The following is a 15,121-nucleotide window of genomic DNA, read 5'->3' as shown; positions in this document are numbered from 1 at the left end:
ATGATAGAAATGATTGAAAAATTCACGTGCCATAACAGTAGGAAGGAGGAATAAAAACACGGCCCACAGATGTAATAAAATACGTAGATGGAACATCAGCCACCGATATGCGCGCGCGTTCGACTTTAACCTTCAAGTGGCGCTGCGTCACGTGGTCGCGCGGCGATCGGAATTCGGCGGCGCGGAGTGGGGGTGAGTGGTGGGGGGATGCGCGCGCGGCGCACGGCGCACCCCCCACCACTCACCCCCACTCCGCGCCGCCGAATTCCGACCGCCGCGCGACCACGTGACGCAGCGCCACTTGAAGGTTAAAGTCGAACGTGCGCGCATATCGACACGCGCTCTCTCCCTCTCGCCGTAAGCTAATCGACGAATCACAGTCGAGCATTCTCTAAAGTCCCTAGAACATATGGAGGCTAATCGCGGAATTTTCCAGCGCAATTAACAATAACAATTATTAAAAAAAAAAATAAAATAAAATATTTAATTATTTAAATATTTGCTATTTTGGACAGTTTCGCAATTATTTAATAATACCTCGATATAAAGAATTTTATGCATGTTTTTTTTTATATAAATGAAATTATATGACGCATGCCGAACCTAATTTATTCGTCAGCGTTCGTCGATTTCCGCCATTATTCGTCATAGGGAGTGTCCGGCGATGTAGCGTCGCGTTTGTAATCAAACGCTTTTGTATATTTGACATTTTTTATTTCATCCTTTAAGATTGATTCGCGCCTCATCATATGAGGCCCAGTGTTAAAATAAATATCTCAATTTGCAATTCTCGAACGAATTATCGTGCGTACGAAACGAGTGGACAAAAGGGGGGCACAGGTTAACAAGGTGGTCGTCTACAGGGAGTGTCTTAAGAGAGCTGAGTTTTGTCAGTTCTACTTTTGTTCATAATTTCTTGATACTTGTAAAATGTTTATTGCATAATACGTTACAAGATGTCCAAAATGATGTCTCATTTATTGAGTAGCGTGATATTCTCGCTAATCCTTTTATTACCTGCGTTTGCACAAAATATTTTGAAATATGGAGAAGAAGCTTATGAGTGCCCTCAACATTGGACACGATTTCATGAATCGTGTTATCGTTTTATCAAGAGTCCGTTGAGAGCGCGGGAGGACGCGCGAAGAAACTGTCAAGCATTTCAAAGTGATCTGCTTACTATTAATACGATAGAGGAACATGGATTTATACTCTACCAATTGCTATGGCAGGATCCACAACATCGTAGATGGTACACTGGAATAAAATTACAGAGTGGCTTATGGATAAATGAGGCTGATAGTACAACCTTAATAAATATGGATAATGCCTTTCTACCTGAACCCAATGACAATATAATAGGAAGAGATAATTTGGCATATTCCTACTCTAATAATCTCCAGCGTTGGGGATTGGAGAAGGTCACTGGCAGAGAAGAGCTCTTGTATATCTGCGAAGCACCCATCGCTACTCTCCATAACTTGGTAGATGACGATCGCACTTATCAATATGGCATTGATATTGATAATCCTCTTCAAATACCCAGAGGACCATATTTTATAAAACAACCTATAAGCAAAGTATTTGATGTATCAAAGAGAAGGATAAGTAATGATGTCTCACTGGGTTGTTTTGCGGGTGGCTATCCTACTCCAACCTATGAATGGTTTAAAGAAGATTATGAAAATGATCGGCTAATTGCAACAAAAATAAATCCTCTTTCAAATAGCAGATATACTGTGAGCGGCGGAACACTGATCATCTATGAGCCTGAACAAGTAAAGATTTTTATACTTTCTTTTCAAATACAATGAATATGTGGATTATTTCTTATTAATGTTATTTATGTTTATGTTATAGATTATATTATATTAATTATTATTATTTATTTACAGACAGAAGATCGTGGCTCATATCATTGCAAGGCTACTAATAAATTTGGTACAATTATATCTGAGAGTGTTGAATTGTCGTTTGGATATATCCTAGAGTTTAATTTAAAACGTTCCGAGGAACGTGGAGATAATCATTGGGGTAAAGCAGTTTATTGTGATCCACCACAACATTTTCCAGGTGTAAAATACTATTGGGCGCGCGATTATTTCCCCAACTTTGTCGAGGAGGATAAACGCGTATTCGTTTCGCACGATGGAGCGCTTTACTTCTCCACACTGGAAACAATCGACCGAGGAAACTATTCGTGCAACGTTCAAAGTGTCGCATCCGACACCGGACGTAACGGGCCATTCTTTCCATTAAGAGTGAATATGCACTGTAATTATTTTGGATTATTTTTTAAAAGTATCTGTGTAATAATAAAATAGCAGACTTAATCATTTTCTAATCTTTTTCAGCTTCATTCCAGCAACTGAAGTTTCCCAATAATTTTCCAAAGGCATTTCCAGAAGCACCAATAGCCGGAGAGGAAGTTAGATTGGAATGTATCGCGTTTGGATAGTAAGTTTATATATAATAAATAATATATAATAAATAATATATAATAAGTAATATATAATAAGTTTATATATAATAAGTAATATATATTATATATAATAAATTTTTATATAATATAATATATATATAATATATAAAATATATGAATTACTATATATATATATATATGGTAACTTATATTTTACATATTTTTTATATATGTGAAAATATTTGAACATTTTTATAATTATAATTAATAATTTATTTGTATTTAGTCCTGTTCCCTCTTACAATTGGACAAGAAGAGGTTCCGTCTTGCCGCGCAATGCGTACGCGACGAGTTACAACCGGGTATTGATAATACCTCGTGTTCGTGTGGAGGATCAGGGCGAATACGTTTGCCGAGTGTACAACGACAGACTGTCAATCGAGAATTCCGTACGATTGACTATACAAGCAGCACCTAATTTTACTATTCCATTGATGGACAAACACATGGATAATAGGGCAGACCTGACCTGGACCTGCGAAGCATTTGGCATACCGGATGTCACCTATAGCTGGTTCAGAAACGGAGAACTTTTAGACATGTATACTCTGCCGCCCGAAGATAGGGATCGTTACACTATACAAGATAATGTACTAAATGTAAGGCACCTGGATTCTGAGAGAGATCAGGCTATGTATCAGTGTCGTGCGAGAAATCAACTGAAGACAACGTATTCATCGGCACAACTTAGAGTTCTATGTAAGTATTCACATTCCTTTTAATTAAATAATGACGATGAGAACCACATACAAGTAACACTTTTTTCGACATTTCAGCGTTCAAACCTTCTTTCAAAAAGCGGCCTATGGAATCCGAGATATATGCCGCGGAAGGTGGTAATGTCACGATTGTATGCAAACCCGAAGCCGCGCCTAGACCGAAATTCGTATGGAAGAAAGATGGAAACGTGATTGGATCAGGCGGTAGACGAAGAATTCTGGATACTGGAAACCTCATCGTCAGCCCGGTATCACGAGACGATGAAGGAACATACGTGTGCACAGCAACGAATCAGTATGGCAGCGATGAGACTCGTGGACGATTAATTGTATTACGTAAGTTAATCATTTTATATTTTAGATATCTTTATAAATGTATAAAAAGCATTTTGCTCCGTAAAAAAGCACATTACACAAGATAAACTATCAAAGCAATTAACCGGATTTTAATAATTTATCATTTATGTATATATATTTAAAATTGATCAATGATTAATTAAAATTATTTAAAATTGTTCATACAGGCGGACCACAACTTATTGAAAGATTGCCGCCACGAATAGTCATGTCCTATAATTATAATCAGACATTGCGTTGCTTGGGCCACACAGACGAAATGTTAGATGTGGCGTACAGTTGGACGCATAATGGTATACATATCCGCGATAAAGATTTGCAAAATAATCCACGATGGCACATCGATGGCGAATATCTAGACATTATAAACGCCACGTTCGCTGAAGCCGGCGAATACGAGTGTATTTTGAGAAGTGCAGTTGGTGAAATATCGAGCAAGACGAATCTAATCGTGCAGGGGCCACCTGGACCACCTGGTGGGGTGCAGGTTGTGAATATCGTCAAAACTTCATCCACATTACGATGGACCGATGGCGCCTTGAACGGCAGAGTGATAACTATGTATACAATCAGCGCGCGTACAAATTGGAATCGCACGTGGTTTCCTCTCGTAGAAAGTAAGTTCTAATTTCAATAATTATATGACTCCTCGTAGATTATTTTGACAATTAGAGTACTTATTAATTATTTCTTTAATATAATTATAACTCTAATATTTTCAAATTTAGTTTGTTATGCTTACTTTATGTTGCTTTATTTTACATGAATGTACTATTACTTTTAGACATTACGGCTATCGAGATGGATAGATACAATGGTCGAAAAGAGGCATTCTTGGAAAATGTTTTGAATCCTTACACCACATATGAGTTCCGCGTGCTAGCCTTCAACGAACTTGGTTATGGTCCACCATCGTCTCCCTCACCTCAATATAGTACTCCATCTGACAAACCCACAAAATCACCGTCGAATATCAGTGGTGGCGGAGGAAAGATCGGAGATCTTACAATCACATGGGATCCTCTTAGCTCAGCCGATCAAAATGGACCTGGAATCTATTACAAGATATTCTGGCGTCGCAAAGGATTCGACACGGAATATCAGTCGTTATCTTTGAAGGAATACGGCAACGTCGGTAGCAGCGTCGTGTCGATCCAACCCAAGTTTTACTATACGGAATACGAAGTGAAAGTGCAAGCGATCAACGCGATAAGCGAGGGACCTATATCGGATAATGTGACAGTGTATAGCGCGGAGGATATGCCGCAAGTCGCACCGCAACAAGTGTATGCCATGAGCTATAACAGTACCAGTTTGAACGTCAGCTGGTTGCCGATTGAACAGACTCGCGAGCGAGTGCGTGGCAAGTTGATTGGACACAGGGTCAAGTACTGGAAGGAAAGCAACCGCGAAGAAGATTCTACTTATTATTTATCGCGTACCACTCGTCCTTGGTCGTTGGTAGTTGGATTGCAACCAGATACATATTATTATGTCAAGGTAAAGTGCAGAAAACTTTTTTATATGAATTTCTGTTGGAACATATAAAAAAATTTAGTTAAAAAATTGTTACGTAAAAAATTTATTTAAACTACATATATTATATCTAATTACATATTTAATTTGTTAAAAAAAATATATATATATAATATATATATAATAAATAATAAATAATATATATATATAATATATATACTTATACTTATATATGATAATATTAATCATTTAAAAAATAGAAACAGAAAATATTTGAAATTGGCAATTTTAAATCTAAACGAAGATCATAAATTCTGTAAAGGTGATGGCCTACAACTCCGCCGGGGAAGGTCCGGAAAGCGAACGATATTTGGAGCGAACTTATCGCATGGCGCCGCAGAAACCGCCGTCTTCGGTGAACGTGTACGGCGTAAATCCCTCGACAGTAAGGGTCGTTTGGCGCTATGTACAGCCGAGTCTAGAGGAGGAACCGCTGATCGGATACAAAATACGCGTGTGGGAAGTCGACCAAGACATGAGCACGGCGAACGATACGATAATACCAGGCGGTTCCAAGCTGGAAGCCGATATCAATAATCTGAGTCCGGGCAAAGCGTATCACTTGAGAGTGCTGGCATTCAGTAACGGTGGCGACGGCCGGATGTCGAGTCCCACCCATACATTCCAGATGGGCGATGCCGCAGCCTTCAGAAGCAGCGCCGGGAACAAGATTTTCAACGTGGTTCTGGCGATCACTGCTCTTACGGGTCTACTACTAACTATAGTGTAAAGTAACCCCTAATAACCATATAGGCCATAATAACATTTATAACGGCTGTAAATTTTATATAGATTTCTTTAAATGAACAAACTAAAAAATTTAACAGATTTAAAACACAAATTCCAAAATGAGATTTATAATGAGATATTATAGATTTCTTTATTTTTACTTAGATTGCTTAAGCAATCTCACAAGTCAGTGAGCTAATCGTTTTCTTGGTAACTTAAAAATTAATATTACTATGTCACGTAGTGTGCTATGTAATGCAATGACATAGTCGTTTTTATTTTTAGTGTTTTAGCAATGATAACTTAATACTTATTGTTAATAAGTACTTCCACAACTTCTTTTTAAGAAACATTACGATATTATGAGTCTACAAAGAGACTGAAATTGATCTGCATTTGATTCTAATATTACGCAGAATAATATGCGTAGTAAGTATATATGATAGAAAAAAATATTCTATTTATGTTTATATATTTTTTTGAGACATATTAACATTAATTTAATATTCTCATGAATAATATATTATTTCTTTATTATATAACTAATTATTACATATACACGAAGTATTCTAAATAATTTATGCCAAATTTTTATATATGTTTTTATATGTTTTTATCTTTTTATATACGTACATCTTTCTGTTTCCTCTCTCATTTTTGTAAAGCGATAATTATGATTTCACATGCATACTTTATTCAAAAATTGTCAAGAGTTTTGCGAATTATATTCTATCTCAATCAACAGTAGATTTTCAAATTATTTTTAAACAAAATTTGAGGTAAATTACACATACACACATTGATTACATTTTTGTGTGAATAATGTAATATTTAAAATTAATTTAAAGCTAAAAGAATTCTCTCTACATTTTTACACAAATTATGAAATGAGTATTTTATATTAAAAATGCATTAACTGTTCTTTACAATTTACAATAAATAGTACTATATGTACTATAAGTTTTATCTATTTGCCAAAAAAACGAAAAGCACATTGATGAAATTTCATTATGCTATGTAAACTTGTTAAAATAATAAGAATATATGCATCTATAGAAATACATGGATGCAATTATATAAGAGTCTAAATGAGGAAATAAAAATCTTAGATAAATTATAATAAATTGCACTTGTGCAAAAACATATATTCAATACTAAATTATACATTATACATTAATATGCTTTGATTTACGAGTGATGAATAAGAATTAATGACAATTAACAAAGAATAAGATTTATATAACGTCATAATGTATAAGGCAGCGTAATTTTCCGTCCATGTATACAGAAGTAGATAATGAACACTCGACTAATTTTGATAATACTGCGAATATTTGTTAATCACTGAACTACTCTAATACTCTGTGAATTATTCTAATCATAATTTATTTTAAATTAATGTATTGTCGTAATTATCACTATCAATAAATTCTCTAAATAGATCTTTTTGTACAGATATTTTTTGTTTGATTTTTGTCAGATATATGTACGATAGTATTAGAATAGTTCAGAGATATATGAGAAAAGTTTATGTAAACCATGATAGTGTTCATGCGAGTGTATTACAAGATATAAGTCCTAGAAATTATATATCTTATACAGGTACTATATCTCTATATTTAAAGAATGTAAACACATTTACATTTTAATACATTTTATATAATAATGTATGATAGGTTTTTTGAGATTTATTTTACATAAATTTATTTATTATTTATATTATGTATATAAATAATAATTTATATACATAATGCAAATAATGGAGAAGCAGAATTTTGGTATGTGTGTGTACACGCACGTATTATAATCGCTAGAAGAATAAAATTAATATCGGTTGCTTAATTAAGATAATAGACACGGCAGTAGGTACTACATTAATTTCTCCAATCTTATATTTTCTTTTTATACATTATTGTACCGCAGAGAAATATATACATTGTATATAATAACAAAGTTTTTACAATATTAATATTGTTATTCTTCTTATAACTTGTTTATAATTTGCATGTATGTATATATTTTGTTATTTGCATGTCTTTTTAAAACATATTCTTCTTTGTTTATAATTTGCATGTCTTTTTAAAACATATTCTTTTATGTTTAAAAGAAATGTATCTCATTATATATGTATGGTTTCACTTATGATTAACATGCTCTGTATGTATTTTATATATATTTTCAATTGCAAATTTTATTCCGAGACTATTAGACGTATATACATTGTCATTGATAGAAAATGCGCCGCTCTACATATTGTATAAACATATTTGCTCTTATTTTCTTTCATAATAATGTAAAAATAAGAAAAGAATAATTATTCACAGCATTTACATCGTTTAAAAGTACCGCCAAAGACAGACACGTGTATCTGCACGTGTCGAAATATCGAACACGTGATCACGATGGACATAAATTTGTCGAGTTTGTTGTGATAGCAGGTAATTATCTCTTTGAAACTATAGTAGCGAGATAACAATATTGAACGAAACGTACAACTGCGAATGTACGTATGAAAAGTAATTGTTTAAGCGTTGATTGCGAGAGAACGAAAGGAGTACTTTTGTTTGTTGTGTTTTAGAGGTTAATCATGCTGCGAATCTTTAGCCGATCAATGCGCTCCGCGCATCTTCTCAAGAGGACTACGGAGGTCATCTGCGTGTCAAGTGTAAGGAATTTGAATCTATTGGAGTATCAGAGCAAAGAGCTTCTGCGCGACTCCGGCGTGTCGGTACAAAACTTCGCCATCGTCGACGACCTAACCAAAACGAATTCTGCATTGGAAAAATTGAGTGAGCATCACCGTGTTCCTCGTGATTTTTGTATATATTTATATATACAGAATATATAAAAGAACTCTACATGTCCGCAATGCAGTTATCTTTCAAGATGAACATGTGATTCATTAAAGTGTGTCAATATAATAACAATTTATTATAAGTAACTGCATAACTATACAAATTATTTGTATGTATGTATATAAAGTGCTTATTGTATAATTTGTTATTTATTTATTCTTGCAGACGCGGATGAATTTGTTATTAAAGCTCAAGTCTTAGCAGGAGGTCGTGGTAAGGGTTGGTTCGATAATGGATTCAAGGGAGGTGTGCATCTCACCAAAGAGTAAGTTCGATAACTAGGTTCTTGTAAAAATATATTTTGCAAAATATCCCTCATGCACACAGCTTTAAAACATTTTATTTAATAAATCTGTTACAATTTGCATACTATATAATGAGATTTTTATTTATAAGCATTATTACACAAAAAACAAGTAATATCAATTAATAAAGAATAATAAAGAGCAGTTTTTATTGTGTTTTATAGTTTTATTAGAAATATCATGTATATATTATATATACATTATAATTGTTTCATATGCACAAAATGTATATATAGATAATATTTTATGTTATATATAATTTGTTATTGTCCTTTCCCTCCTAATAGTCGTAATGCCGTTACCAATTACGTGAAGAATATGTTGGGTCATCGCCTCATTACTAAACAGACTTCAAAGGATGGCATACTGGTGCAGAAGATTATGATAGCTGAATCAGTGGACATTGCACGTGAAACCTATGTCTGTATCCTGATGGATCGTGAACATAATGGCCCTGTACTGATAGCATCTCCAGCGGGTGGCATGGATATCGAGGCAGTTGCTGAAAAACATCCTGAGCAAATAAAAACCGTTCCATTGGATATTTATCACGGAATCGATGACGAAATAGCAAAGGATGTGTGTACTTTTTTGGAATTCTCCGATCCGGATATCCTTAAGAAAGCCATATATGAAATGAAAAATTTGTGGAAACTGTTCGTGGATATTGACGCTCTGCAAGTTGAAATCAATCCGCTGGTGGAGACGACGGATAAGCAAGTGGTAGCTGTAGATGCGAAAATCGCATTCGATGATAATGCTCAATTTAGACAGCAAAATCTGTTTGCTTTAGAGGATGTCAGTGAAAAAGATCCCAGAGAGGTAGATGCGGCGCGATTTAATTTGAATTATATCGGAATGGATGGCAACATAGGATGCTTAGGTAAAATACACATTTTATCATTATCATTTGCAATAAGTCAATTAAATGTATAAACAAATAAAGAGTAAAAAATCACGAAATAGTAATGAGAATATTAATATATAAATGATGTAATCAACTAATGCAAGTACATAAGGAAAAATTTTTATATGTACAGTGAATGGAGCTGGTCTAGCCATGGCTACAATGGATATTATTAAATTAAATGGAGGATCGCCAGCTAATTTTTTAGATGTTGGTGGTAGCGTGAAGGAAGATCAAGTCTATCAAGCATTTAGAATCCTCAGTGAAGGTAATGCGCAATGTATAGAATAATTTAAATATTAAATATTAAATATGAAAAATAAATATAAATATTTGAATATTAAATATGAAATATAAATTTCTTTTTTTTTTCAGATCCAAAAGTCAAAGCTATTCTTGTTAACGTTTTCGGAGGTATCGTGAATTGTATAACGATAGCAAGAGGAATTGTTGCAGCATCACGAAACTTAGGACTTCAAATACCACTTGTTGTGAGGCTAGAAGGTAAGACACATAATGACATTTTTTTCTTTAATTTTTTTATTTATTATTCATAATTTATATATTCTATTATTTTATTATATATTTCATTTTATTTTTATTATATATTTTATTTTACTTTGTTCTTGTAATATAATTTCCAAATTTCAAGTATTTTTGTAGCGATTTATTTTTTACTAGGCACTAATGTAACAGCAGCCAAAAAGATCTTGACCGAATCTGGATTGCCTATTCTTACAGCAAATAATTTAGATGAGGCAGCGAGAAAAGCAGTCATCTCTGTAAATACATAATTGTATTTTATGAGATATTTAATACGATGTTACATATCGGCTTATATCTATTTAAGACTGGAAATCTGTGGTTTTAATACAAGAGAATAATAATGTTAGGAGTAAGGAACTTAAAGTGAGAAAGCACTATATGACTTTTTCATGTTATAATATCACATTTAGGGATTCTTATTACTTGGATATTTTTATAACTTGGATGTAAACTTGCATCTAAACGCTGCCTACTAATGTTTATTATTGCTTTTGTACATTAAGTAGAGAATATCTGTAGTCTTTGATCATTGCTCACATTTTATATATACACCGCAGTGACTTCTATTACATCTTCAAAATCCTAAGCAAATCTATCTTTATTAACGAGATAAGATTATTAGAATTTTGAAGCAATTATTTCAATTCTTTATTAAAACTAAATCAAAATATATCGTTATCTTATGTTATGTTTGTGTATTTTAATTGTTGATTGAAAATATTTAATAATCATCTGCATATAGAATAAAGATTCAAGAATGATATTGAATCTAGCTATCGAGGTTTGTATTAGTGAAATTCAGTTCTTACTATTATCTTTCCATTTATTTCAGCTAATTTGAATATTTGTTTGTTTATTTATTTAATGTACATTGTATTATAAATGATGTACTATGTATAATTAAAATTTTGTTTATTGATAAGCAGGCAAAATAGATTAATATTTGATTACAGTTTATGTTGTTTAATTGTGATTTATTACAAGATTTGTTTCTCTATGGGCCATTTTTTAGTGAATACGAATTATTTTACATGGTTGATATTGACGATATTAATTAGCATGTATATACCTTTTTATTGTAAATACATTTATTTTTGTTAGATTTAAATTGATTTATACTGAAAGATAAATTTATATTGAAAATAAATGTATTCTGCTTAAATGTTTTAGCTTGTCTAGGAATTTTGATTTTATTCTCGTATATTTTAATTATCTTTCTATGTTTAAATATAGTATTACGTAATATAATATTAAGATGTAATTTTTAATTTTTATATATAGTGTTTTATATACATATAATGTGATATAATATAATTATTGATAACAATAAAAAATATATATATAGTGTTTTTTATTGTTATCAATTATTGTATTGTATCACGTTATATAGGTGTAATAAGTATAGACTGCATAATTCTTGCTCTTTCAATTAATAACATTTTCGAATAAAGTAGATTTATCGATCCGAGATCGATTCGAGATCGATTAATGACGATTGACCAATCACAGCCATTTATTCTTCAGAGAAGGCTGTGATTGGTCAATGACGTCATTAATCGCTCTCGCATCGATCCAACCTGTTTTATTCGAAAATTCTATATGTTGCAACATTCATTTCGCTTCAAAGTGTTTAATGGATCCATCAGGGCGAAACGTCTTGTGCTTTGCAAACGAAAATAGCATTAAACGAAGCGCACCTTTTGAAAGAGGAAGAAAGTTTGATTAGTGTTTTCTTTCTTTTAATGTAAGAGTTGAAGAGAGATAAGGGAAGATCGGGAAAAACAATTGGTAATATACACATATATTTGTAGTTAATCTATACTTAATGATTCATGATAGTATTATATATATGTATATATATTATATTTATTTGTAAATAAGGATGTGAATTCAACGTCGCTTCCGCAATCATCTGTATACTAATCCGTCATTAGAAGTGCCGTCATCGAAAAGTGCCCGACAGTCAATCGAATCTCTGAATTCTGGCGAAGCAAGTAAGTCAAATCGAAGATTGAATCTCGTGTTCAAGGCTCACTGATTGCGCGCGGCGTAACGAAAGGAGGGAGGAGTAAAAGCAGCGCGTGTAATCGTCTTTTAACCCATGTATGGTCGGTGCGTCTTTATAAGTAGAAACTCTTTCGGTGTGAACAGCTAAGCGATAATTCGCTTTGAACGCACGACACTCGCCGCGAGAACGATCCATATATGGGCGACGATTTTCAGCATAAGATTATGGCGCTATTGTACAGGACGCATGGCTTTTTCTACCTTTCGAATACGACGTGCATTAGTGGGTCGCACTTTTTACAGGTAGACATATACGGATCGATATGTAAAACATTAAAAAATGCTCAGATAGCGAAAAGAAACGCGTGTTTTAAAAATAAAACGTTTTCTAATCTGAACCATCGTGTTTCGTCATTCTTTTCGCTCTCTGAACATTTTGACAATTAAAAAAATATATATATTTTTCTTGATAACATATATAATTTGTATATATATATATCCTAGACAATACAATTTTTCGAAGATATCTCTGATCTTTTAAATATCTTTCGAAATTGTATTGATTAATTGTGAGATAATCATCGATTAATGCGATTAAACGAGGTTTCCGCGCTAGGAAGCGGGATTCATTTCCCTCCAGGAAATACAGGCGACCGCTAAAATTGCTATTGTGTGCGCTAAAGATCCGGATAGCGAGAACTTAATATCGTGCTGGCTCGTAACAATGATTGTTTCAGTTCTCCTCTTCAGTGTCACGTCAGCCAGCGGTTGACCGGCTCCGTTTCGCTTTGTTTTCTTCTCGTATACGAATATAAACTCGTTCCTCGCACACGCGTCTCCGGGAGGGTGGACGGCGACGGGAGGATCCGGGTGGTCTCAATGCGTGCGCGTATATATATATATATATATATATAAACGGACCCCCTGCCCCTCGTCCAAGAGTATGAGGTATGGGCGAGGGAGCGCGTACTATTCTCGGACGAACTTCACGAATCCGAGTAACTTTCCTCGACACGGTGTTCGACTCCTGGTTCGCGAACGGCGTAAATGTCAGTAATCATCTACGAACCGCGCCGTGTCGATCGAGAGTACCCGCGTCGTTCGAGGAGATCATTGTTGACGTGTGCATGTAAGATCTACGTCGGCATTCGGTCCTAATTGCCGACATCGGTTCGCCTGATTGCAATTAATTGCAAAACGAAGACGATCGTTGTTGGAAATAAAAAAATGAAACGAGGATAAATCGAGGATATAAAATTTAAATGCGAAATTTTTTTCGTACGATTAGAATCAAGGAACAATGATTGTTTTAAGCCTAAACTAATTTATTGTTTTGTATTTAGATATAAAATAATCTCATGATACTATATTCGTTTCTTCTTAATTTTTTAGAATATTTTTGAGAGATTATTTGTCTTTATTTTTTAATTTCCGGTATTATATGGAACGCTAATTAAATCAAAAATACAATTTCTGTTAAAATAAATTTTAATCAAAAAGTTTACTATAGAAGTTTTATCTCTTCGTACTTTAACATGTTTAAAATTTTTTACATATATTAAATCTACATAATTAAATCTCATTGTAAATGATTCTTATTAAGAAGAATTTGATCCTAAATTTATGAATTTATTAAAATTTGATAGAACATCTTATAGTTTTAATATTACGATTAGAGAGTAGTAGGCAATTATATAAATTAATTTATCAAATTTCTTAATATAATCTGATCTTGAAGTTAATAATGATAACACATCATTAAGTGTGCTCAAAGTGTTCCTTTCTTTCAGATTCATTAATCAACTATTTTATTAGTTTAAATATATATTATGCATGTGCATCGCGGAACTGAAAAACGAGAGATATGTCTTTGATTAATCGAAATCAGCTTCGCTTTAAAGAGAAGAAGTCGTTTAAAAAAAAGCATATTCAAATTTTTTTAAAAAGTGTTTGAATATATATTAATAATTAGGAATTTTCTTTAATTTTGAAGAAATTCTTAAATAATTCTTTTATTTTTAAGGAAATCTTTTTTAACTTTTAGATATGTCTTATATGGTGTGATAAAATAATTCTTATTGAAGTGATAGATTATGTTAAATGTACATATTTTTATACATGTACATTTATCGATTGTCCCCACGTCGAAATAGTCACGTCAAATTATATAAAAGAGTATTTTGTTTATTTTTTTTTGCGATTATAAGATCCCAATACTAATTATATAAATGTACTACAATTCTAATCTAATTCTAATTCTAAGTCTAAGTTTACTTTTTCAATAATGAAATCATTTGATTCCAAGAAAAATTTACGCTTATAATTTATTTGAAATTTGTTGAGATATTGTTTGCAATCCACTTGCGATTTATTTATGCTGATTGCAAGTGCATTACGTTTTTGGAGAGCACTGTAGTACGGAGAGGGTTTTAAGCGGAACGCGAGAGAGATTCGCAAAGGCGCGCGACTCCTTGTCGACAGTTTTTCGTAGACCGCTGATACAGAATCACACTCGATCGTACGAGGTACAGAATTCTTCCAATTAGATAAACGAATTTATATGTGTGACGTCAGAGTGTTCGATAGTTCGTCGAGAAAATGGTGTCTATTTCTTGCAAATTTTATATGCGCGAATTTACGTAATTTAATATTTCGCTGATTGTGCAAAGTAAATTTTT

The 15,121-nt window shown here is 33.0% G+C and overlaps 3 protein-coding genes across 8 annotated transcripts in view; all 3 read left to right on the top strand.

Moving 5' to 3' along the window:
• Nucleotides 1-621: 621 nt before the first annotated feature.
• LOC145935002 (contactin) lies at nucleotides 622-7,768 on the top strand. Its single transcript, XM_083035980.1, has 8 exons — nucleotides 622-1,778; nucleotides 1,896-2,274; nucleotides 2,355-2,457; nucleotides 2,709-3,181; nucleotides 3,259-3,537; nucleotides 3,726-4,175; nucleotides 4,343-5,058; nucleotides 5,357-7,768. Exons 1-8 carry the CDS (start codon nucleotides 957-959, stop codon nucleotides 5,822-5,824), a joined length of 3,690 nt encoding a protein of 1,229 aa, XP_082892106.1. The 5' UTR covers nucleotides 622-956; the 3' UTR covers nucleotides 5,825-7,768.
• Nucleotides 7,769-8,153: 385 nt separating this feature from the next.
• Nucleotides 8,154-11,388, top strand: LOC145934988 (succinate--CoA ligase [GDP-forming] subunit beta, mitochondrial-like). Of its 2 annotated transcripts, none has more exons than XM_083035967.1 (7): nucleotides 8,154-8,261; nucleotides 8,402-8,612; nucleotides 8,844-8,943; nucleotides 9,271-9,866; nucleotides 10,024-10,158; nucleotides 10,266-10,394; nucleotides 10,572-11,388. In XM_083035967.1, exons 2-7 carry the CDS (start codon nucleotides 8,411-8,413, stop codon nucleotides 10,682-10,684), a joined length of 1,275 nt encoding a protein of 424 aa, XP_082892093.1. In that variant the 5' UTR covers nucleotides 8,154-8,261; nucleotides 8,402-8,410; the 3' UTR covers nucleotides 10,685-11,388. The 2 variants fall into 2 exon arrangements, with proteins under 2 accessions (XP_082892093.1, XP_082892085.1); XM_083035959.1 differs by having other exon boundaries at nucleotides 8,204-8,326.
• Nucleotides 11,389-13,424: 2,036 nt separating this feature from the next.
• The window catches only part of Cher (filamin A protein cher), a 49,073-nt gene continuing 47,376 nt past the window's right edge, over nucleotides 13,425-15,121 (top strand). For 4 of the 5 annotated variants that reach the window (XM_083035922.1, XM_083035903.1, XM_083035912.1 and 1 more), the window contains exon 1: nucleotides 13,425-13,572. The gene's annotated coding sequence lies outside the window, so the exon portion shown is untranslated. Of the gene's footprint in view, nucleotides 13,573-14,825; nucleotides 14,969-15,121 lie in introns of those variants that run through there. The other variant, XM_083035896.1, reaches the window with a different exon arrangement.

This window comes from Prenolepis imparis, unplaced genomic scaffold (assembly GCF_030444845.1).
Source record: "Prenolepis imparis isolate NDT839.2.m4 unplaced genomic scaffold, iyPreImpa1.0 SCAF_1, whole genome shotgun sequence".
In the NCBI taxonomy this organism is placed as follows: Eukaryota; Metazoa; Arthropoda; class Insecta; order Hymenoptera; family Formicidae; genus Prenolepis; species Prenolepis imparis.
This window is presented reverse-complemented; position numbering and strand designations above follow the sequence as displayed.